The sequence below is a fragment of the Coniophora puteana genome (genome assembly GCF_000271625.1).
Source record: "Coniophora puteana RWD-64-598 SS2 unplaced genomic scaffold CONPUscaffold_10, whole genome shotgun sequence".
NCBI lineage: Eukaryota > Fungi > Basidiomycota > Agaricomycetes > Boletales > Coniophoraceae > Coniophora > Coniophora puteana.
The window spans coordinates 360,121-383,038 of NW_006913062.1; the positions used below are offsets into that span (position 1 = coordinate 360,121).

The 22,918-nt window shown below is 51.4% G+C and overlaps 8 protein-coding genes across 8 annotated transcripts; 3 read left to right on the plus strand and 5 right to left on the minus strand.

Annotated features, from left to right (window-relative positions):
• Positions 1 to 52: 52 nt before the first annotated feature.
• On the minus strand, positions 53 to 1,397 carry CONPUDRAFT_167271 (uncharacterized protein; the record flags this gene model as incomplete). The annotated part of the gene is made up of 7 exons (XM_007773098.1): positions 53 to 227; positions 292 to 392; positions 454 to 520; positions 578 to 634; positions 697 to 929; positions 999 to 1,041; positions 1,125 to 1,397. 7 exons carry the CDS (start codon positions 1,395 to 1,397, stop codon positions 192 to 194), a joined length of 810 nt encoding a protein of 269 aa, XP_007771288.1. The 3' UTR covers positions 53 to 191.
• An 875-nt stretch (positions 1,398 to 2,272) lies between these two features.
• CONPUDRAFT_91730 (uncharacterized protein) lies at positions 2,273 to 2,687 on the minus strand (the record flags this gene model as incomplete). Its single annotated transcript, XM_007773099.1, has 4 exons — positions 2,273 to 2,304; positions 2,357 to 2,451; positions 2,535 to 2,626; positions 2,685 to 2,687. The coding sequence occupies 4 exons, from the start codon at positions 2,685 to 2,687 to the stop codon at positions 2,273 to 2,275; spliced, it is 222 nt and encodes a 73-aa protein (XP_007771289.1).
• Positions 2,688 to 6,040: 3,353 nt separating this feature from the next.
• On the plus strand, positions 6,041 to 7,537 carry CONPUDRAFT_138595 (uncharacterized protein; the record flags this gene model as incomplete). The annotated part of the gene is made up of 2 exons (XM_007773100.1): positions 6,041 to 6,128; positions 6,179 to 7,537. Exons 1-2 carry the CDS (start codon positions 6,126 to 6,128, stop codon positions 7,535 to 7,537), a joined length of 1,362 nt encoding a protein of 453 aa, XP_007771290.1. The 5' UTR covers positions 6,041 to 6,125.
• Positions 7,538 to 7,895: 358 nt separating this feature from the next.
• CONPUDRAFT_138596 (uncharacterized protein) lies at positions 7,896 to 9,570 on the plus strand. The gene is made up of 2 exons (XM_007773101.1): positions 7,896 to 7,921; positions 7,986 to 9,570. The coding sequence occupies exons 1-2, from the start codon at positions 7,906 to 7,908 to the stop codon at positions 9,554 to 9,556; spliced, it is 1,587 nt and encodes a 528-aa protein (XP_007771291.1). The 5' UTR covers positions 7,896 to 7,905; the 3' UTR covers positions 9,557 to 9,570.
• Positions 9,571 to 10,150: 580 nt separating this feature from the next.
• On the minus strand, positions 10,151 to 11,425 carry CONPUDRAFT_108008 (aquaporin). The gene is made up of 8 exons (XM_007773102.1): positions 11,312 to 11,425; positions 11,226 to 11,259; positions 11,117 to 11,175; positions 10,861 to 11,055; positions 10,758 to 10,796; positions 10,489 to 10,699; positions 10,303 to 10,429; positions 10,151 to 10,243 (listed from the first exon to the last, which is right to left on the minus strand). The coding sequence occupies exons 1-8, from the start codon at positions 11,393 to 11,395 to the stop codon at positions 10,162 to 10,164; spliced, it is 831 nt and encodes a 276-aa protein (XP_007771292.1). The 5' UTR covers positions 11,396 to 11,425; the 3' UTR covers positions 10,151 to 10,161.
• A 1,762-nt stretch (positions 11,426 to 13,187) lies between these two features.
• Positions 13,188 to 16,978, minus strand: CONPUDRAFT_83711 (NAD(P)-binding protein). The gene is made up of 13 exons (XM_007773103.1): positions 16,111 to 16,978; positions 15,386 to 16,048; positions 15,018 to 15,258; positions 14,871 to 14,953; positions 14,633 to 14,790; positions 14,541 to 14,563; positions 14,373 to 14,455; positions 14,151 to 14,308; positions 14,056 to 14,086; positions 13,820 to 13,994; positions 13,691 to 13,763; positions 13,579 to 13,629; positions 13,188 to 13,529 (listed from the first exon to the last, which is right to left on the minus strand). Exons 4-13 carry the CDS (start codon positions 14,917 to 14,919, stop codon positions 13,296 to 13,298), a joined length of 1,035 nt encoding a protein of 344 aa, XP_007771293.1. The 5' UTR covers positions 14,920 to 14,953; positions 15,018 to 15,258; positions 15,386 to 16,048; positions 16,111 to 16,978; the 3' UTR covers positions 13,188 to 13,295.
• Positions 16,979 to 17,406: 428 nt separating this feature from the next.
• CONPUDRAFT_138598 (uncharacterized protein) lies at positions 17,407 to 18,205 on the plus strand. Its single transcript, XM_007773104.1, has one exon. It carries the CDS (start codon positions 17,445 to 17,447, stop codon positions 17,784 to 17,786), a length of 342 nt encoding a protein of 113 aa, XP_007771294.1. The 5' UTR covers positions 17,407 to 17,444; the 3' UTR covers positions 17,787 to 18,205.
• Positions 18,206 to 18,232: 27 nt separating this feature from the next.
• CONPUDRAFT_108015 (SAICAR synthase-like protein) lies at positions 18,233 to 20,733 on the minus strand. Its single transcript, XM_007773105.1, has 5 exons — positions 20,113 to 20,733; positions 19,978 to 20,057; positions 19,240 to 19,924; positions 18,869 to 19,177; positions 18,233 to 18,804 (listed from the first exon to the last, which is right to left on the minus strand). The coding sequence occupies exons 1-5, from the start codon at positions 20,683 to 20,685 to the stop codon at positions 18,631 to 18,633; spliced, it is 1,821 nt and encodes a 606-aa protein (XP_007771295.1). The 5' UTR covers positions 20,686 to 20,733; the 3' UTR covers positions 18,233 to 18,630.
• Between the last annotated feature and the right edge of the window lie 2,185 nt (positions 20,734 to 22,918).

Below are 22,918 nucleotides of genomic sequence, written 5' to 3' on the forward strand. Positions count from 1 at the left end.
TACACTCAGACATGTTTCATGATACTCGACACGCGCCAGAGTACATATTCTATCCCCGTAGCGCCGGCAGGAGCAGCTAGCCAAGCAAGGGAAGGCCCGAGTGTGAATTGAGCACTATGAAAACGAGACAGATATAATACAGAGCAATGATATCAAGAGCGCTATGGATACATGGTGTTTGCATGCGCAGGCTATGCCAGGCCGATCCAGTGATACAGCACCGTTCCCTGAAATGATGTGTTAGTGGGTATGCGACGAGGGGTGGTGAGAGTAGGTGGCTGATTATCTCACTGTACTGTTGTCCTTGCGCACGATTTTGCGATTCACGAGCGCAATGAGGCATTTGTTCACGCGGGCTTGGTTCAGATCAGGAGGCGTGATGAGCTCGAGGACTAGTGGATGTCCGACGTCAGATCGACTGGTGTTTAGAAGGAGACTGTTGAGTAGACGCACGTTTGACCCCAGCACCAGCCCGGTCCATCATCTTCTCTATCACCGTCTCCATGTTCCGCCGCAGGTTCTACCCGGGTTCATCTACCTTTAGCAACGAAAGCAAAGGGCGTATAGGATGACGTACAGGATCGTTCCCGCGGAATTCCAATGGGAGATTCGAGATGGTCTTCTCGATAGCAAGCTGAATTTGTATAAAAATGAGTGCCCTCGGCACACGACATAGCGGAAAGAGTGAAGACACACTGATCGCTCTTTCTTTTCCTTCGCGCTCATCTTCGGTTTACCCTTTTTCTTCGCCGGCGCCGTGCCAAACTTGGACGCTGACGTCGAGGTGATGCCTGTTGCCGTCGTAGCATACGACATGTCTCCGTCCGGTGCATCCGTATACGTCGTACGGTCATCATCGGTGTCGTGCGTGGGATCAGGCTGAGATGGCTCGGGCTCAGGTGCAGTCGTCTGAGCGCGCGCTTCCTCCTCTGCAAGCAGAATCGACCCAATGAGTCCAGCGACCAACAACACAACTCCAGAGCGTGCATATCACGCACCTGCTCTCCGCTGAGAGAGCATATACGACAGCTCATTAGGCGCCTACGATACGATCATCAGCCTAGCCGCCCTCAACACGTCCACGTCCGATGACAGAGACAAGAACAAGAACAAGAACAACGCACCTGCGGCCAATCCACCGTAAGCGCGTTCATATCCATCACATACAACCAGCTCGCGAACCCATCATTGAACGTCCGCAGCGCGTTGCTCAGATCGCTGAGGCGCGCCGCGTTCGCGTGCAGCGCCTCCGTCTCATCGAGTAGCTCCGACAGTGCGGGTTCCATGAAGCCGAGCCCGTGCGGCGCGTCGCCCTCCGCGCGGGTTTGTGAGCGCGAGAGCGCACGCAACGAGCCTTGGGAGATGCGGCGGAGGGGCGTGCGGTGTGGTGTGGCCATTGGTTTTGCGATCGCTAGTGCTAGTGATGATGAAGGAGGAGATAGGAGGCTCGCGATGCTTGGTTGAACGCGTCGTGCAGGAGATTCCGATCGTCTCGGAGTTGGCGCAATCTCATTTTTTGTTAGTTTACGCATGGCTCCAGTTTACGCATGGCTCAAAAGCCTCATCATGTCATTGGGCAACATTGCGAATGTTTAACTATGATCGCTTCAGAGGTAAATTGGTATATGTTACAGAGAATCCGTGTGCTACATTATAAGTCCCAGTCCTGTATCAATCCGACACTTTGGGCGTCTAGGAAGAGCGTCTCTGTAAGACGGAAGCTGTGGGTGTATACGCTGATAATGATAGTAATCCAGGTATTGTGCTTGCAGCATGGAATCTCGATGTGCTACAGCCGAGGCCACGAGGACCACCCCAGAAGCTTCGTCCATTCATGTAGAGGACACGGAAGCCAAAGTGAGCGCCAGCATACCCTTTTATCGGTACTCATAGGGCACGGGCTGGGGTATTTGATAGATGGATAACACTCCCGGAAGAAGAACTCAGATGCCATGATACTGAGGAAGGACAAAAATCTAGTGGCGAGACAAACGCCTGGGAGAGATCTCCATTACGAGGGACGTACTGTACATTTTGTGAATCGACCACTGCTACCGGGTTAGGCAAACGCAACAGCCATCCCACTACCCAAACTACCCACTTGAGGCCCTCTAACTTTCTATGACAGCAGGGGTATGGTCGTGCGCGAGAATTGCTCTGATTTGGGGACAATGATTGCTGTAGTTCCGGGGCACGACGACAAGTTGAGACCACGAGGCGAGCGAGGCCATGAATCGGTGTACAAGTGATAGCGTACGTTTTGAGATAGCGTTCAGAAGCCCTTGTCCTTGGAGCGCTCCATCGCTATCACCGGCGTCAGCTCGAACGCGGATGGACGAGGGTGTAGAGAACGCACGATTATAATGCAGCAACTTCTCAATCAAGTCTACGTGCGTCAAGACCATCCGACGGCAGCAGTACCGCTTGAGCTGTAGGTTATCGAGGGCGTCACTGAACACAGCAAAAAACAAGAACGGTGCAAGTTATCAGTAAAGCCGAACAGGATGTGTCCGTAAGCGATGAGGCCGACGTACCCTTCGCTCATGTCGTTAGCAAGGAGCTCCAAGTAGGCGGTCCACTTATCTCCAATGACCTTTCCACATGAGAAACACCGCACCGGGATAATCTGAAGAAAGCTTGACAATAAGAAAGGACTGAACAAACGGACGATGGGACGGACTGACCATGGCCGTGAAGATGAAGGAGCGTGGGAACGTTACGGATTCAGCCCACGTGAATTACGCGTCTCTTGGGCGCTAAACAAGACGCTAAACTTTAAGTCACTCTCACCCTCACCCAATCCCTCATTGTCGTGCTCATGGGCATGTACACTTACATGCAAGCCAGCTCGAAGACATTGTGTAGACTCGCCACAAGGGCATAAACAACATCACAGCTCGATAGATGTTTCTCAGTCGATGCTAGGGACTAGGAGGCTTGGGCGCTAGATTCCAGGCTAAAATTGGCGCTACCTTCAACGTTCCTTGAATACCTTGAACACCTGTACACATACAGCTATGTGCAGCTTATCATCAGGGATATTACTGCTGATGGCTACTCAGTGCCCTTGCATTTGCTCAACATCAAGGTATTTGCGGACCTTTACGCATCTTGGATCGGCTGTCAACGTTTACAATAGACTTGGACTCTGGAGAGTTGATGTCTGTGGATGGGAGCTATGCGTTCAAACCCAGAGTAAAATCTTTCGAAGAGGTACATCACTCTGATGTGCTAACCATGGACACATGTATGTGAGCTCCCCTACTATCAAACTCGTGTCTACTAGTTCCTCGGTTTAGAACGAACGTGCTGTTGATAGGATCGTCCTCGTGTTTAGGCCCCGGCTTGTATATCTCCTTTGCCTTTTAAGCTGATAAATTCGGTCTCACAACATCTCACCTCCAGACCTTCGGCCATGTCAATCGACAGCGTAGCGCAAGTTCAAGTCCTTAGTAATTATGCTCAAGGTCAGTCACAGCCAATACTATTCATTGTCTTGTAAACTGCTTAACCGTTACCCCTGATACCTAACCAGTCGCTATTTTCGCACTAATGGTGCATGACTATGGTGGGTGGAGTGTTTCACCTCTCACTGTCGTGTTCTAACCGCTTCTACTTAATCATTAGTCCTGAATCTCGGTCGTGAAGTAGGTCCCTAACCTTACGCAAAAAATTAAGGAGCTTAGCTAGCGTTCAGGTAGATCTAGTATGGGTGGGTCAATCTATTGTTGAATACGCAGAAGAGGTTCTCAACTTGAGTAGAAAAGGAGATGGTCTACAGTGACAGGCGTATATTTTGTGGTAATAAGTCACGCACCTTTTTGCGGGGACATGCATCTGACAATCAAGTTGATAGCTGCGGTACCTTGGTCCTGCCTGGGCATTGTAAGTTTAATCTGTCATACCCATTAACATGTCTGATCTCTGTTATACTGTCTCCAGTCTCGGGCAATGTAGGTCATGATTCTAACTGAGAAAGAAGACTAAGTGAAGATTATCGATTAGTCCAAGACTCGCCCGTGGCCGGACCAGTGAGTGCGAGAGCTCGAGTTGATAGCGAGATTTTCTTACCGATGTCATCGAAGGCGTAAGTATCAGTCACAATACTTCCACTTCAATAACTTACACTGGCTACTTGCGTTCGTTTGTCTCTATCCAGGTGTAAGGGGACTTCAGTAAACTGAATATAATGCAAGGTGGACTAACCGTAGCATCATAGGTCTCTCACTTGACATAGCCAGTCAAGTACTTGCTTTTGTCATTATGTTCGCAATACAAGGCAAGTATTCATGTATAGCTGCTCTGCGATCAATAGTCACGGCGTACGCTGTAGGGATGTTGGTTCTTCGAATCTGCGCGCTCTACGGAAATTCCAAGGCCACGGCTTTGTTCCTGGGCATAACCTTTACCATCGTCCAAGTGATTAATTTAATCGCACTTTGCATTCTCAGCACAAAGATGCCATTCCTCTCACGTGAGTCGAAAGCTCACCATACTCCCCACTTTTTTGATCCTCCGAAGCCACAGGCAGTGCGTGGGGTTCCAGCTTTTGCAGAGTGACAGTCATCACACCGATGCAACAATGGCCTTTCCCACTCCAGAACTTGACACGATTGGCATTCGAGGTCATGATCTGCGCATTTGGTCTCTGCTGGGCCGTCAAACGCTGGGATTATATTAAACCACTCCCGGCGGGAACAGTGGCGTCGGTCTTAGTTTCGGACAATGCAATTTATTTTGTAATGTATGCGTTGTTTGCCACAAAATCTGCTGAGACTCACAACATTGTACAGCGCATTCTTGGATTTACTTATGGGCGCTCTTCTCATCCTTATCCCTTCGTTACAGTCGGTGAGGCTTGTTGATGTCTTCGTAAATGCCGACGAGGCTATTAACAAAGGGACAAGTCCTCATCTTATCTTGTTTTTGACTGCATCCTGCAAACGGTGCTATATACAATGGTTGGGCCATGGCTGCTACTAAGTTTGCGGAGAGAATGCGAAAAAGGATATGGAAACCAGTCGAACACCACTAAACTGACCCTTAGCCGAGATGAAGTAGCCACTATGCGATATGCTAGCTGTCCGAGAATATCAGGTGCAGAAGCGCTAGCTTAACATTTCGACTCTGATGCAGTACTGTACTAGCTATGTCGTTTACATCGCACGGTTCGTGTTTGCCACGCACAATTATGTATCATTTCCTGAATCTTTGACTTGATATGTGTACATCACATAATACACGGCCCTTAAGGCTATGATAAGGAAAGAAATAGTGATAGGTAGGATATATGATTAGTTACAACCGACGCAGCGTGCATCATTATGCATTTGGGCTTGCCTCACCAGGCTTGAAGCTTGAAGCGTGCTAGCAGCACTCCGTCCAACGACCAGGGCAACGCTTCCGAGCGCTCTACTACGTATCAAACAAACCTCTCCGTGTTTTCAACTCTTGAAACCCGGAACTTGCACCATCTGTCGTAGCATTAATTAATCAACGCTGCCGTAAGTAGCAAACCATACGAATATTTGCCTCTGAGTCTGAACATTATCAGGCCACTGTGTGAAGCGCGGAATTTGGTATACATACCAAATTGGCCACTATAGCACTCGATAAACAACTCATAATATCGTTAGATGAACAGATGGGCCTCGTCTTGTCAACATTGTCGAAGACAACGACGAGATGGGTTTGGCGCCGTGGGAAACGCTGCCATGAAAGTGTCGGCAAATCGGATCGATTTCCGACTCGGGTGGTGTCTCATTCGCAAGTTCACGCTCACGATCTTCCCCCCATCCTAACCGCCTGAGGCAGACACGCTCAGCCTTCGAGGCCACCCCTTCAATCGTGCGCAAGCTTACAGGAGTGAACAATTTGTGCAAACACAAAAACACGCGCATTGCGAATTCGAATGCATATGCTATTGAACGGACTTGGAGACATTGAATTCGCTATCATCTAGACATCCTGTCACGCAACCAAAGTCGGAGTACTGCAGCGTCTTCAATGCACTTGTCTCTCCTCGCATTGCTTTGATTCCCAAAACCCGACTTTATCCAGCCCTCTTCCATACCGGCAGTGTATAGGTGTTACGTCCAAGACAAGGGCTTTCTAGATGGCTGAGGATGGTATGTCACTGGCCTTTAGCCCCAGGAAGATCGCCGATCATCTCATTCAGCCATATCTTGGAACAGCAGAACACACGTCCAAACCAGGCTCCCCCATCCCACCGGCGGCGTCAGCTATGGTTCTACCTATAGAACTTATCATCGACATCTTTGGCATGGCGTGTGCCCCTCCGTCGTTCTTCGACCCACACCTGGGATGCGGATCGACGTCACCGTGGGGTTTGAACCTGCGCTTTCAAAAAGGCCTTACCCTGGTATGCAGAGCCTGGTCTGGAGCAGGGAAAGAGTTCTTATATCATGACATCGCTATTCGTCGCGTCGATCAGCTTCCACTCCTCGCACACCTACTCTCCAGTGACTCCACCTCAACACTGGCTCTGATGGTAAAAAGGCTTCGGGTTCTGTGCTTCGTCTCCCCGAGCCAGCACCACGAGCTGGATATCTTCCTCAAGTTGCTCTTTTCGATGTGCACTAAACTCAGACACTTCGTGTTTGACCCCGTGATCGGCGGGTCCCATCGCTCGTTGTCTGTTGGACCCGCGTTAATGGCGCTGCAGACCGTTCCCGAGACGCATCGAGACATGATCACGCACGTCAAGCTGGGATTTCTCGTACCGCTTTCGGATGCGGTCCCCGAGCTATCCCGGTTCCCCAATCTCACATTTCTCTCGTGCGAAGTGAGCCATCTGCCACCTGCCTTCAACGGCGAGCCATACGAACTCTCCCGGCTTGAGGATCTGCACCTCACATTTTCATTCGCGTTCAGTCAGGTCGCCAGCGACAACTACCGCTCGGTGACATCGAATCTCAGACTTCCAGCACTTCGAAAACTCTCACTGGTTGCTGAACGGGCGCTGGGCGAGCATTTGTACCCTTTCTACATGTCATTCCTCGAAAAGCATGGGAAACAGCTGCGATATCTCGTCATCTACGGGGACTTGTTCCTTGTTCCAACCATCGAGGGGCTCATCCGTCATTGCCCATGCATCGAACACCTTGTCGTGCCCCACGTAGAGAGCCTGACAACGCTCACTCACCCAAAGATCGTGTGGCTTGACGCGTGGGGGTGGCATGTGCTCTCGCCGCCCAAGGATCCACCGGATGCGTACAAGAACATGCCGCGCTTACGGGGCGTGCGCGTTCTTGATTGTGCCCTCTTCCATATTACAGGCCCGGCTTTGCCTCTCGTCATCCCACCATACCTCAACATTGGTCTTGCAAATTCCGACTCGCGAGAAACGTCAATCGCATACCCTGGACTCACGATATGCGTGATGAAGGGCCTGGTATATCAAACATGCGCGCAAGAAAAGGGTGGAGAAGCAGGGGAAATAGACTACGGGGGCGTAGATTCAGCAGAAGACGATGGAGAAGAAGGGCCGGGGTGCCCTCGAGCGAGCAGGACGTAAGTGTTGACTATAAGGGCTGGGATGAAGACACAACGGAATTGTAGGGAGTAACACATGCACTCCTTTAAAGAAATGACATGATTTGAACTCGGTGTCTGTGGCTGGGCGAGTACCCAATTAATGCGGGCGAAAGCACAGGACGCGACGCGTTTGTTTGGCTCTGTTTCGCGCGGTAGAAAACGCGTCATGTTTGTCTCAGCATCTACTACGTGACGCTTGTCTCTCCTTCAAGCTTCAAGCATCAAGCATCACCGTCGATTTCTTTGAATTGGAATTATCCAAGAATTCCCCTTTAGCTTGCCGTAGTATAATAGCCACTTCCCGGAGAAGCTCGTTCCCTTCCACCAGGAGCAAAGGTGGTTTCTTAAATGGCTGAAGATAGCAGTGCGTAATCAGCCTCAAACACATTCATCGTCTTCTCATTCAGGCGGCCTGTCAATCTTCACAGTAGATCACCTGCTCAGGCAGAGCAGCTCAATCCACCCTCCAGCTATGGCTCTCCCGTTTGAGCTGGTCATCGACATCATTGACCGTGCATGCGCCCCTCCGTCGCTTCTCGACCCATACCTGGGATGCGGACCTATGTCGCCGTGGGCACAGAATCTCCGATTCCAGAAAGGCCTCACGCTGGTGTGCAAATCATGGTCTGAAGCAGGAAAAGAGCTCTTGTATCGCGACGTTGTTATACGACGCATTAGCCAACTTCCACTCCTCGCACATGCGCTCTTCAAGGACTCGACCTCGACGCTGGCTCCGATGGTGAAGAAGCTACGACTCCTGTGCTACGTCTCGTCCAGCCAGCATCGTGTGCTGGAGATCTCCCTCAAGTCAGTCTTCTTGATGTGCACCAGGATCAGACACCTCGTGTTTGACCCAGTGCTGGATGCATCCTGGAGCTCGTCGGCTCAGATCGCACCCGAGTCCACGTTCATGGCGCTGCAAAATGTTCCTGAAGTCCGACGCGAACTAATCACACACGTCGAGCTCGGTATTCCCGTCTCGCTTTCACATGCAATCCCTGAGCTGGTTCAGTTTCCCAACCTCACCGTTCTCTCCTGCGAGCTGAGTCATCTGGCTCCCGCCGCTGATGGTGTGCCGTACACGTTTTTGCAGCTTGATGATCTACGCATCACGCTTTCTTACTCGAACCCTTCCTATGTAGACGCTGCCTTTGGCAACAACTACCAGTCACTGATATCCAGTCTCAGGCTTCCGGCACTGCGTAAAGTCTCATTCATCGCCTGGGCAGATTATATGCTCCCCCACTACGTTTCCTTCTTGAAGAACTTCGGCAACCAACTGCTATGTCTCGTGGTATACGGGCACTTTCACCGTGTTTCGCAATTTGAGGAGCTCATACAACACTGCCCGAACGTTGAGCACCTTGTTGTGCCCCACGTGAAGGACCTGACAACGCTGGAGCATCCAAAGGTCGTGTGGCTTGACGCATTGGGTGGGCCACCATCATTGTGCAAAAACCATGATTTGATGGACGCCTACAAGAACCTGCCCTGCCTACGGGGTGTACGCCATCTTTGTACCTCCCTCTTCCAGGTCGCAGTTCTGCCTTCTATCTTCCCTCCTCACCTCGCCACTCGCCTACCAGGTTCTAACTCGCAAGCATCATTGCTCACATACCCTGGTTTCGCCATATGCATAAGGAAGGGTTTGGTCTACCGGCTAGACCTGGAATGTTTGGACATGCATTGCGGCTTAGACGATGGTGGTTTTAGGCATATGTGGAATTTTCCAGAAGACGAGCTAGTAAAGGCTCGCGGTTCTAAGGTGGAAGAAGGTGGAGCAGGGGAAAGAGGAGACGGAGAGGGGGCAGAAGAACAGGGATCAAAAGGAGAGAAAGGAGAGGAAGGAGAGGAAGGAGAGAGTGGAGATGATGCGGCCTCAAGCTCAAGTGAGGCAACATCTTCTGAATATGAGGATTGCGAAGTGGATGGAATAGATGAAGACATGACGGCGCTGGAAGACATGTTAGACAGTCTTCAAATACTGTCTAAATTTTAAGCAGCATATACCCGTATCTATGATAGTGCTCGTGCCCATACTCGAGATTTGTTTTACGCACGTATCTGGGAAAGTTCGACTGTGGTGTCTTTCGTAACATGTTTCTGTCTGCGACTCTTGCGCGTTCTGAAACGGAGGATTCCGAGGTGGATGAAGATGTAGCAGCGTTAGAAGGCATATTAGACGGACTTCGCGTCCGATCTTGATTGGAAGTGTCAGCCTTCAAATAATCTATGGCAGCATCTGTGTCCAGGCGCGAGGAAGGGGAGCTTCCGCAACGCGTCTGGTTTCTTGATTCCTGGTGTGTTTGCCTTTGAAATAAAGATATTCATGCGCTTCGGTGTTATCATCAACAAGATGCAATCCTATACATATGACTGCTGTCATAGGGAAACTGGGGATACAAAGAGGTGTTTTATACGAGACTTCGAGCCATCGTGGAGACCTCACTAGACGAAGTTCAGCCTTACATGATTCATAGTGATATATTGGTACTACATGCCAATCTCATTCAGGCGTAAGTAAATCGTCAGAAATTTACCCAGCACAGAGTAGGAAACCTTTCATTGGGAAATAACCTTTCACATAAAACTTGTGTTTTTGATCTATGCCATACGAGAGACATCAGGTACTTTGTTGCACGCCACTTGGCATGTGTTCATATGCTTGTCCTTCGTAATAGCATCCCTATAGTACAATACCATCAATTTTGCAGTCCTCAAGTCAAGAGAATGCCGGTGACTCACGGAGCATTGATGATACTTTCTGGTCCAGTGAATATTAGCGTATCATAGAGGATACCGCCAGCCAAGCATCCCGCAATAGGCCCTAGCACCGGGCACCAAAGCCAGTACTGGTTCCTGAACGTGAATACTGTAGACGAGATATCAGTGCTGTCACTGGTGGGACAGTAATGCGTGCGATGAACAGACCTCCTTTTCCGTAACCGACCATAGCGGTCATGATGCGAGGCCCAAGGTCTCGGGCGGGGTTGATTGCATAGCCCGTGTTCATGCCCATGGCGATACCAATCCCGACCATGACTAAAAACAACGCCAAGGCCATGAGACCAGGTGGCGGAGGACTGTTCCGCTTGTCAGTGAAGGCGAGGATGCCTATCATAAGGAGTGCAGAAGGTAAGAGCTACGGTAATAAAACTCATCAGAAGAAGAAAATGAATTACGAGCGCCTGGACACAAACCTCGGAGAAGAAACATCCGATGTTAGATTCATAACCGGACTATGGTTCCAGGAGAAATGCATAAGTCAGCTCATAGCAGCCAAAGTGACCGTGATTCTCTTACTGCGTATGTAGCAAAGAGGCCAGCAGTCTTGCTAACCGTTCGAATACCCGATCCACCTTCGAAAGCGTTGATTGCATGGTAGTAATTTGCATAGACTATTCCGCCACCGCACAAAGCTCCCATGAGCTGAGCAAAGCAATAAACGGGTACCTTCTTCCACGGAAAGCCGCGAAGAGCAGCCATTGCGACGGTTACCTGAAAAGACTGAGTAAACGCCGGACTCAAATTGAAGAACGGTGGTTGGACGGCAGCTTACGGCCGGGTTGATGTGTCCTCCAGAGATGCCGCCAGAGACCCAAACACCGGTTGCGACGCCTACAACGGACGTTAGTAAAACGAGACAGATAACAGATAGATGAACAGACCAATAGCCATGCCAAACGTGATGGATAAAAAGTCCTGTTTCAACCACATCAGCCGTGAACGCTTAAGGGAGTTAAATAACTCTGACTCCTTTTGGCGTAGACGACACGTTAGTGCTCGAAGACAGGCCGACTTGACAGAGTGTTCCGACGCCAAAAAGAACGAGGATCATGGTGCCCAAGAACTCTGCTGCTGGCTCGCGGATGTACGCCCTGCATACCAAATACGAATAGTAAGCGGGCGCAGACGAGTGTCGCTGAAGAACGAAAGCTCTACCTGACTCGAGACCAGCGGTTTGGGGAGCGAACGCAACCATCACAGTCCATGAAAGCTACATGCTGCTCAGAGACAGAGCTCATGCTATCGATAACTGGTATGACGACTGGCACGTCGGCCGTCTTGGAAATAGACATGTTCTTGGAGTGACGGGGGAAGAACTGAAGGAACTGGCGGGGGCTCATGATAGCGAGCATTTATATGTAGCAACACTTCTTTATCTAGAAACGCTTCCCCAACGATTCTGTCCTGTAAATGTGGAAAGGCACATCCCAGTATCAATGGCAGTTTAATGCGTCATGAGTACCAGTGGCACATATCCTGAGGTTTCCAGTGATACGTACCTTAGCCAGGAGTACTCATGATCGCTGCCGTTTGACTCGCCCTTGAATCACGAACCTTGTGATACTGGGGTGCGGCACAGCAAGGCATCGTTGATGCAAGTTATAGGGGATCTCACGGAACGAGGTTGAAAGAGACCTGTTAAAGAAAGATACTTCAGTAAGCCGCCTTTTCGTGAACCGAGGGTGGGCTGCAGTAAGCAATGATGAGGAAAGTGCATGACGTTGTTCGGGTTGCCAAGCCAGATTACCCTACTTTCCTCGACGATTCTATTGCTCAAATCACGACCTTTGGGGGAAAGAGTCGCAGAGCCAGGCGACTCAGTTGAATTGCAAAAAGCGGGATTCACTTTACCTGACGGCGCTACCGGACCGTGTATGTCGGACGTTGCTATAATCTAACTATGTTGCCCGAGTTTTACCTGAGACGGTGGAACATTGCCTTCGTTCCCCGCCAGTATTATTTGGCTGTTCAGAATAGTTACGTTCTGAATAATAACGCCCGCTGAAATTCAAGACATTGTTTAGCATGTTGACAATAAGTGGAGCACCGTTCTTTGGATGAAGAAAGGGATAAAACTCACCATGACGTACTTCGCAGAGGCATGACATCAGTATAACACTTCTGGAACTTGGAGAGCAACTTGAGGATATCTCGCAGATGCGCAAGTTTCGGCGGGTCATGGACCTTTCCCCCGGTTCAATTGAGAATCAGACCATGACTGGTGTGGTGAATTCACTTCTGTATCCGATCGGAAGCCCACTATACCGGGCCTTCCAAGTTGAAGTGCTCGGTGATAGTCGCTGACTGTGGTGGACGCAATGGGCTCAAGTACTTGCAGGTACTCAATGATGCTCCACGTAGGTAGGTTCGAGGGTGGATTGCTAATTTGGGTGGCGTAAGTACTCACTATCATATTGGATCAGTAGAATTCCATCAAAATCTCATTGAAACAAACTTACACGTCATATACATGCCTATTATTTGGTACAGTGGGGCTCTAACATGTTGGCTGCAAATACGACAAGGTCAGATCAATCACTAAATATGAATGCTGCTAGATTATTCTGAGGTGGAGCCATCAGCCTGGACGGTCACGCCATCAGACATGGATTGATGCAGTCAAGTCACGGTAATTGGAAAAGAACGCAACCTTAGTGGACTTTCCCTCTTGAAGCTGAGGATGTACTAGATGATGGGCTGTGATGGGTGCCGCATGGTGCGCGCATGGACACAAGCGTGCACTATGCGGGGTTTAGCTGTCAGATTCAAGGGATCTGGATTGACGCGGCCAAAAAAAGTCTACGTGTCTGCTTCCCTGCTACGAGTTTTCAACCCTCAACTTACCCCTCTGTACCTTGGAACGTGGTGACCCCCGGCGACTCGCCCGTTAACCCTTTTCCTCGCTTCACGACGGCGGTACCTCATTTTCATTGCAGGAAGGGACAAACTTCTTACGCATCTGCGACAATGATCACCTTCTTCCCAGTGTTTGTACCCTTTTGCACTGACAGGATCGCCTCCGCCGAGTTCTCAAGACCACGAGTGAGATCCTCCCTGAAGCTGATCTCGTCACTTGCGAGGAGCTTCGGCATTGTCGCGCGGAACTCGTCCATGTATTTGGCCTCCAGGTCAGTCACGAGAAAGCCGTTGATACTGAGCGTCTTCGACATGATCACCGTTAGGTCCTGTTGGAGCCTGTAAGTTTAAAGCCGCAGCACAAGAAAGGAGACCAGCCTTAAAGACATGTGGTGTCTCTCCATTGTAGCTAGATATCATGCCGCATACCTTTAATGTGCATGTAAGTGACTAGTCGAGCGACGACTAACGACGATGGGATAAAACCTACAATGATACGTCCGCGATTCGCCGCAGTCTCCAAAGCAGCCTCAAGAGTCGGTCCACCTACATTATCCCAGTATCTGTAGGACGCGATGTTGATAGATCCGTCCAACTTCGCCAAAGAATGCGGTCTTACACGTCAACTGGCCCCTCTTTCTTCAGCACTTCGAGGGTGTTCGTCGTCTTGTAGTTGAATGCAACGTCAACTCCTATCTCTCGTAGGTACTTGACCTTGTCATCTGACCCGGCTGAGGCTATGACCTTCATGCCATCCCGCTTTGCAAGCTGGACTACGAGCGAGCCAACAGCACCTGGTTAACCACATCGGCCAACGTCAGTTGTCTAAGGTTGAAAGCTCCTAAGCTCTCTCACCCGCTCCAGTGCTCACGAACGCAATCTCGCCCTATCAATTGGCGTACGCATCAGTAAGCGCCTGTCGTGGCCTATCATGCTCATCATACACTTGCCTCCTTGGATCGTGCATATTCCTTCCAACCATAGTATGCCGTTTCGCCCGGCATACCAGCCGCGCCTACGTACGTAGACCAACTTAGTTTGTGGGTGTTGTCGATTACGTGACCCTTGGCCAAAACAGAATCGCGGCACACGGCATAGTGCGCAAAGTCTATGTTAGAAGTATTTAGCTGGTGATCGTAAATTCACCAGAGGAAACGAGGCGGCGTGCGTACCCATGATGCCGTAAACGTGATCACCGGGCTTGAAGGCTGGGTTCTCAGATCTCAGAACAAGGCCGACGCCGAAGTTCTCTATTCTGTCTCAAAGTCGGTTTATTGGGAGCATGAGTTGGGTAGCCTGTAAGTTGGACGTCTCATGCGATCTTTCATGGACAGACGTACGGTGCACCAAGAGGAAAAGCATCCTATCAAGCAATCCGTGGCATCAAATTCTACTGCAACGTCTCAAACCGTATTATCGGCGATGCGCTTACAAAGTATGTCTCGGACGGTGCAGCCATCCGCTCGCGCAGATATGGATCTACAGAGAGAACGAGCACCTTAACGAGCCACTCGCCTGGCGCGAGGGTTATCGTATTGGGGTCGATCGTCTCTTCTTGGTATATGAGTGTCTTTCCAGGTTCGGGGTAGCCTGTTTCCGCGTTTCGAACGCGAATGAGGGTGATCAGCCCGTGGTACGCCTACATACAATCAACAATGTAACGTGCATACCTGTAGGCACTTCATTGAAGATGACCTTGCCATTGATAACTGGAGCCATGAGTGACAGCCGAGGTAACTATCAGGAACGGAAACTACACGTTGATTTGAAGGGGTGGATTCACCTTGGGATGCAACGTCAGGGGTTTATATACTTACCTCAAGCTGTCGCTGACAAAACCGCGAAGTTGGCCGGGACTGGTGGAGGTTGCTGAGTCATTCAGCGGCACTTCGGGTTCTGATTCAAAGGGCGATAAAAAGCGACGAAGTCAAACATATTCGTCATCTAGTGTAGCGCGTCGTGAGCTCGATTGCAATATCGGAGATGTCGGCTTTAGGAGAGAGAAAGGCCGACATGGCTTGACTCGAGCTCGGTTTCGCAACGCCCAGTCACATTCACTGCTAGAGTAATAATGATAGAACGCCACATGGTTTCAAAGCATTGAATTAAGGGGGCAGCATGTAAAGAGAGTGGAAGGCGGTCAAGTGTCCGACAAAGTGACCCTGGGTACGTGGAAAGGGCCCACCAGCTCGAGAGATCGATGAGTTCGCGCTGCGAGGCGCGAGCCACGAATGTACCATAGCAGACGGCTTCGTATGTGCTCGTAGAGGCATCCTGCTTCCTCGGTACGCGAGGGTCCCGAACAAAAACATGGGTACTCAGCTGTGCGTAGATGTGCAGAAAGCACCATGCGGTGTGCCCCTATAACACAGTGCACTGCCGAACCCCGAGTTTTCGCCCTAGTATGGCTATCACGTATCGGTCAAAAGACAGGTGCCAAAGCTTCGGGGTACGCTGTTCGACGTGCCAAAGGCAACCGCAAGTGTCACCACGACAAATCGCAGCCCCGAATAATGGTAGGCGTCTGCCTCTTAACCTAGACGTGATCATTCTATGATGGGAGGGACCCGGTTTCGCAGGAGATGGCCACCCGCATGTGACCAATTTCCCCTGAGCGCTGCGAAGCAGCACTTTGCGAGATAGAAACGTAGATGCGTGCGAGCACTAGGTGTCGGCCGTGTCGCGTTCTCGAGATGCTTGACTATGTCAGCATCGTTGGCCCGTTACAGACTAGCTCGTGAGAGCTATTCGAGAAGGGATGTGACATGATGGTGAACGTTCAAAGGATAGAAGCGGAGCTTCCTGTGTGGATGAACGTCGTGGCCTTCGAGCTGGCGGAGATCCATAACTATATAATACAGTGAGGTCAGGACGATCCCTATCAAGGAACGGCGCCGTTGAACGGCTTACCTTCGCCCGTTACTAATTATCTCCAAAGAGGATGGTGAAAATATTGATTTATTGATGAATACGTCATCCAACCTACATTTCGAGTATATCAGCTGAAGAAAGCCTGTATACGACACACAGGAACCTAAATCCTTCGGGAAGAAGGAAACAGAGAGCAAAAAATTGGTGCACTAGGTGCGTTAGACCAGCTCGAGAGTAGTCTGAATTGAGTTTCGCGCTCCCAAAGAGCCACGAGCCACGAATCGCACTCAAGGGCGAAAAGAGGCGCACGCGACATCATCGAGGTCTCCCCATGCACACCAGAGCCGAGGCTCTGCGTCATGCGGCCCGTAGCTTTGGATATGCTGTTGAAAACGACATACCAACACCGTCACGCCACTTCGACGTGACGGGCGGATGCTCACCTCCCCAGCGTGGGCGCTAGCACACCCCCGCACGAAAGAGGCAGCGAGGCCATTGAAGCCCCTGACACCAGCAGAGCGTGAAGCACTCTGTTGGCTTCCCGATCGGCCGACGGTACGATTACACGGATGAATGCAGCCATGGAACGCCAGACTACTCCATGATCGACCTGTGTGCGGTAGAGACGACGTCGCATGACATACCATCTAAGCGCCCGATTCTCCGCGATGCGTTTCAAAGGCGCGAGCCCTCTACCCTCTCCCGCATTGCTGGAGCTATTACAGCTTCTGCAGCAAGAGGGGTCATGGGGATATGTCGAGCTTGCCCCGCCTGCATTTCTGGTACATCGCTCCGCCGTTACAGCGGGGCTCAGCTAGAGCCTATCGAGGGAGAAGAGTATACTCAGACCTTAGCCCGCTCGAGAGTAAGGATGCGATGTGCATCCTGTGCGTATCGAGCTTCGTGGCTTTCGAGCTGGTGGTGGTATGAAAGAAAGGGGCGTGTCTACTGCCGCGCGGCGTTAAGCGTGCTGGACGCGTGGCTCAGCACATTCAAGACTCCTTTTTTTTTTTTTTTTTTGCCCCAACGCCGCCTAAGGCGGGAATGAATTAAACCGAAACCAAAACACTAAAAAACACTAGATCTAGAACGCCCTAAGGACGTTCAAGACTCCACTTGAAAACTGTTTAGATCATCGCGCCGCAGCTCCTTACAAGTAATCCGCACACAAGGGTTCGATGACTCGATAGTTATATTAATAATGTACCACGACAATCACATCGCAGAGCATCAAACAGAGAAAACAGATAACGTGGAACAGAGGACAGGAAAGAGAAAAGATAAAAGAGGATTCAAGTTGCGAGAGCTCAAAGGAAAAAAGAAAAAACCGAGAAAGCTGATTGAAATGAGAAAAACCAAGTCCGTCCGTGCACATGCGATCGAGGAACAGTGTTAAAGATCCGAGACGAGGAGTAGGCGAGGAGAGCAGCATGCATGCAAACGAAGTATCAAGAAAATGTCTACGCAGGATGGGAACGGGGATGGGGATGGGGGAGATGGTACATCTTGTGGGGGTGTCAGCTTCTACCAGACCAAAGACCAGAGACCGAAGGCCAAAAAAAAAACGAGTGTGGTCGCGCGCCCGACTAAATATTCAGGCCGCCAACGAACAAAAACTGTCAAAAATCGAACGAGAACACGCGGCGCCGCGCCCGGCCAGCGAGACGAAGCGACGAATTCGCGGAACAGCAGAGTCGCAAAAACGGAAGAAATGAAACCGGCCAGCGGAGCGCGACGCGCAGGACAAAGAGGTTAAAAGGGAGTGTGGGCGCCATGGAGCGTATAGCGTAACCGAAAAAAAGGGTCGAACTGGCAGGAAGAGCGGATGACGATGGCGTAGCAGACTTATACGTAACAAAAAAGAGCGTGAGGGACGGCGAACGTACGATCGACCAGTCGATAGATAAACGAGCCTGAAAAACGAAAAATGAAGAACGAAGAACGAAAAGTTGAAAAATACGAAATAGAAGCAAGGGACGGGAAGGGAAAAAAAGGAAATTAATAACGATGCTGATGTATGCGCGAACACCATGTAATGCGATATGCACGGGACCGGAGCAGGAAGCAGGAAGCACGAAACGGAGAACAGAGAACGATCCGAAAATAAAAGAAAAAGAAAAGATGCTACGGACTTGGACGAACGGGGGATGGGCGACTGCGGGGGATATAAAAGCGATGATTGTAAGATTGCTTGTGGATTTATAAAAAAAGAATGAATGAGGATATACGTAGTTGGGGGTGTTACATTTGTGCCCTGAGTATGCCATGCCATCGTCCGTGTGTGAATAATGGATAGAACGATCCAGAGGAAGAGATGTGATAGGACGTGGGAGATGGTAGCATCGTGGGAGGACAACGGAGGATGAGACGGGGACGAGGGAGAATGAAAAGAGAGAGCGAGGAAGAGGGACCAAACCAAACCGGAACAGCACAGCCGCTACATACAACCAACCCAACCGAGAGACCCAGTGAACCAAAGCTGAACACGCGCGTGTAAATTTGCTTGTCATTTGTAATCTTCGTAGCGTCGTCATGTTCGTCTTAATTACCGGTCTTCATTCACTGGGGTGTGGGTTCAACTTCGGGTTGTGTATGTACTTGGGACTGCAACTCGGTTTCCGGCTTGTAGTCGGGCTTGAAACGCTCGCCGCCTCCACCTCCGCGCATGATGGCCTTCATGAACGAAAAGAATCGGTCGCCGTACTCGCTCGGCGGCACAGGACTGATCTTATGCTATAGAAAGAGAGCAGCGTAAACATCTATCCCAGAAGAAAAAAGTGAAAGGAAAGAGACGTACTCGGTCAGCACTAAGCCCCTTCCAGAAATGCTCCAAGCTCTTCTTCGTATGATACGGCGTCAAAATGTCGATCACGCCGAGATAATAAATCATGTCGAGCGCATCACTGTTCTCCTCGTCCGTCGCGCGCAGCCCACCCTCGTCTTGGTAGAAGATGAACTGCGACCCCGTGCCCTTATCGACGAGCGCGTCCTCAGTCAGCCGCTTCGGATCCGACGAGCCCATCGCAAGCCGCATCGCCAGCGCCTCGGGCGAGCGCCCGCCCTTGTGGTACATCGTCGTCTTGCGGCGCATCATGGGGACTGCCGGCTGGAGCATCAAAGCGCTCATCAGCACCGAACCCGCGACATATAACACAAAGGAACACGCACATCAAACACCTTCAACGTCTTCGTCCTCACATTCTCCCGATTACCCCTCTTCATATAATGTATCCCAACCAACAACGAATAATCCATCACCTTCACCGCCTTGAGCATCTCCGCGTCCCGCTCCAGCTGCGCCGTCAGCAACGCCCGCTTCTCCGGCCCAAGCTCGAGCTGCTTCTGCCTATTGATCCAATTCAAATCCTTCATCACCGCACGCGGATTCGCCTCCATCTTCGCCTCGGGGTACTCCCGCCCGACCGTGCTCCCCTTCAGATCAAACGTCTCGTGGATGTCCTTGTGCGGCGGGAACAGATTGTTCATGATCACAAAGTGGATCTTGCGCCCGCGCGGGAGCTTCACGCGATGCAGGCCGTAGAACCGCGAGACAAGCGTATGGGGGTTGTTCTTGATGTGCGCGTGGTACTGCGGCAGGATCGAGAGCAGGAACTTGTGCTCCGAGTGGTGGATCGTCTTGATGATGAACCGGTAGTCCCGCGAGAAGTAGAAGAACGAGCCGGATTTACCGGGCGAGCCGAGCTCGGAGAGGATGTACTTGGCGGTGAGGGAGAGGAGGTAGTCGGCGGGGTCGAGCCCGAAGTAATCTTCACGAAGTTCGCGGAACACCCATGGGGCGTAGTCCTTGAACTTGAAGTCGTACTTCGCCGACGGCGTCAGTTCATTACCAACACTGTGGAGTAGGTCATGAGCAGAACACGAGGGGAAAAATAATTATCGGCGTACATATCGAAAGAGTACTTGTGTTTTGCGGTAAAGTCTTCAGTCGATAGTGGCCGTTTTATCTTGGCTTGACACCGAGAGACCTAAAATATAATCATCAACACAATGCCGAAATTTCACAAAAGACCAAAAACTCACAGCGATCCGAATCCCCGTCAACATGTTATACATCATCACATAGTTCACGTGGTCCTCTCCAATTAGATTCCCAACGAGCACCCCCTCCGTCTTCTCTCCCCTCGACACCCTCGCCTCTCTATTACGCTGCACGGGCAGTCCATCAGGGCCCATCGCGCCAGCACTCGCGCCTTGGGCAGCGACGCGCTGCTCGCCCTCGGACATGCGTCTCGTGAGCGCGGCCTCGGCTTCGGCAGCCGCCTTAGCACGCGCACGTTCCTTGCGAATCTGAGCCGCCTGGTGCTCGATATCGTCCTCGATGTCGCCGCTGCTTATCTCGCCGTCCTGATGCTGCCGCCCAAGCTGATGGGCCGAGCCGGTGGTATTGCGCCGCTGCGCCCGACCAGGCTGGGAGGACGGGGGATGGAGGAACCCGTCGACGGACGCGTGCGCCTTTGAGACGGGTGCAGATGACGAAGAGGGATCGGTGAATGGGGTATCGGTGGAGTGCGCACGCATGTCATCGTCTGAAGGCGCGAGAGTCGAGACTCTCGTGTCCGTCGACGCACGGTGTAGCGAGCCCGCATCGCCCATGTTGCGGCTGTAAGCCGAGGGCGGCTTGCGCTTCCCACTACTCGAGCGCTGTTCTTCCCGGTTTTCGGGGGACTTGCTCCAGTCTTGCGCGCCCATGTTGTCCGCAAAGGCGAGTTGCCGCGATGCAGCCGGCGACTGCGACGGTTCCGACTTGGACAACATCATTGGCGGGGCAGATATACACTTTGGTGGATCCAGCTGCTGCGGTTGAGGCGACGAGCGGAACTCCTCTTGGTCGTCTTCGAGATTATCAAACCGTTCAATGCTCGCGGGAGGGGACGGAGGGGGAGGGCCGACAGTAACGTTGTATTGCTCATGCATATCATCAGGAACCCGCTCTACGTGCGGTTGATTCTGCTGATATTGCTGTTGATGGTGAGGCGGCGAAGCGGCTCGAGAGAACTGTCCATCGATAATATAACCAGCATCAGAGAATTCCAAAGACTATTCGGACGCGGAGACGAAAAGGCGATGCGACGCTTACCTTGCCAAAGAAGCCCTTCTCTGCGACTGGCGGCGGCGTCTGCCTGGCAGCAGCAGCAGCAGCCGCGGCGGCCGAGGCATTCTCGAGGTGGACGCGGTCGCCGGTGACCTTGACGAAGGCGAGCTCATGGCGTTGATTGTGGGCGGGATGCCGGATGTTCTGTTGCTGGAGCTGGCGCGTCGTGAGGGGGTATTGGCCGTGCTCGTACGCATAGTCGCGTTCCTTTGATGCCACACTGCCATCACGCGTTTGATGCGAGAAGGCAGGGGCAAACCCATCCATTTGCGCGTTTGTTCCCCGGGAACTTGTGGAGCTGTAGTGCATCTGGACGTCGAGCTGGTGCTGCTGTTGTTGCTGTAGCTGCTGGTGATACTGCCCGTTCTGGAACTGCGGCGACTGGGGCGAACGCGACCGGCTGCTACCCGTGGGCCACGGGGAAGGGTCTTCAAACTCTTCCTGGAGCGGCTGGGTGGATGGCGGTCTTGAGATGCCAATGGGGCTGAGCGGTGCGGTCATATAGCTGCCGGACGAAGAGACAGTGGAGTCCCTGGCGATGGGCCTGCCGCCCTCTGTGTCGGAGGGTTCAAAGTCGGCATAGTTGGCGGGGGAAGGGGAGCGAACGAGGGTGGGGGAGAGGAGCGTGCTGGTCATACAGACGGTGATGGCTGGCTTTTCTATGTTGCCGTCGGCGCCTTGTATGGATGTATGCGGGAGAGAACGTGTCGCGATGAACGTTCCCTTGCACGAGGACACTGCAGAGGTCAGGACGTCCAGCCTGGCCTGAGAAGGGTGGAGTTGGTGGTGGTTGGAGGAAGGGGAGCGCGGGAAGATTCTAGTTTGGACGAGGTGGTGAGGCCTGCGATAGTCTGTCTGTCTAGGATAGGCGATGAGTGGACTGGGGGAGTGCGCCGCCGGGACGATGAGGGAGGGAGCGAGGAGGTAGATATCGCTGGCTGGGAGAGTCAAAGAGTGGCCTGGTCTCGTTGGCCCCGGTTCGTCCGTCGGCGCGTAACAACGGCACCTACTCCCAGCGCATGTGGCAGTGCTCGGCTCCTGTCGCTATATCGGCTCGTCACATCCACCGTCCATCCCTGAGATGCCCCTTCATATTCCTCTCATCCTCGAGGCACTCTTCTCATAAACCAAGACTTGTCCCATCGTCTATTCACATCTCGAGGAAATCTCAAGCCTCAGATTGTACAAAACTAGGCACAAATACGACAACCCAAGCCCGCTACGATGACGAGGCAGTGATAAGCAGTACTAAACTACATCACTAAATGGGCGGACCGAATATAAGTACATGAGCAGTAGTAGAATCAGTTATAACTACAACCATACCTTAGTGATATTTCGAATCTCCAGCATGAGTGGAGCGTAAAGTCCGTTTTTAACATATGGGAAATCCGACCAAAATTAGATGGTGAAATGGTCAGATCACGGATGATATTATAATATTGATGGCTGTCTTACCGCTGATGGTGCCTGCATGATAATTACATGATAAGATCGGCTGGTGTTTTATGCCGTATGATAAAAGCTCACACCATATGATGAGGACTCGCAATCTCGCCCATGATTCCAATGACAAGACATTCATTGTGAATATTATATAGTACATCATGTAGCATTATTCGAGGTTAAAACGATGAACGAGGTAAATACACGAGAGCAGCAGCAATTCACGAGAGCAGTAGACGAGCGCAGGAAGTACAAAGGACGAATTAAAGTGTATAGACTGTGAACTGA

Bases quoted from the DNA above. Each gene is read 5' to 3' on its own strand.
- CONPUDRAFT_108008 (XM_007773102.1), bottom strand. From the start codon at position 11,395: ATGATCCTCGTTCTTTTTGGCGTCGGAACACTCTGTCAAGTCGGCCTG. The intron at 10,700-10,757 runs GTTTGTGTCCAG...TTATTACCGTAG, and splicing joins TCGGATGTTTCTTCTCCGAG to CTCTTACCTTCTGCACTCCT. The intron at 10,244-10,302 runs GTGAGTCACCGG...ATTGTACTATAG, and splicing joins GAAAGTATCATCAATGCTCC to GGATGCTATTACGAAGGACA.
- CONPUDRAFT_83711 (XM_007773103.1), bottom strand. From the start codon at position 14,919: ATGGCTCCAGTTATCAATGGCAAGGTCATCTTCAATGAAGTGCCTACA. The intron at 14,791-14,870 runs GTATGCACGTTA...ACGCGGAAACAG, and splicing joins CTTCAATGAAGTGCCTACAG to GCTACCCCGAACCTGGAAAG. The intron at 14,087-14,150 runs GCAAGTGTATGA...GCCAATTGATAG, and splicing joins AATATGCACGATCCAAGGAG to GGCGAGATTGCGTTCGTGAG.
- CONPUDRAFT_138598 (XM_007773104.1), top strand. From the start codon at position 17,445: ATGCGATCGAGGAACAGTGTTAAAGATCCGAGACGAGGAGTAGGCGAG.
- CONPUDRAFT_108015 (XM_007773105.1), bottom strand. From the start codon at position 20,685: ATGGGCGATGCGGGCTCGCTACACCGTGCGTCGACGGACACGAGAGTC. The intron at 20,058-20,112 runs GTGAGTTTTTGG...ATTATATTTTAG, and splicing joins TGACGGGGATTCGGATCGCT to GTCTCTCGGTGTCAAGCCAA. The intron at 19,178-19,239 runs GTGCGTGTTCCT...TTGATGCTCCAG, and splicing joins AGACGTTGAAGGTGTTTGAT to CCGGCAGTCCCCATGATGCG.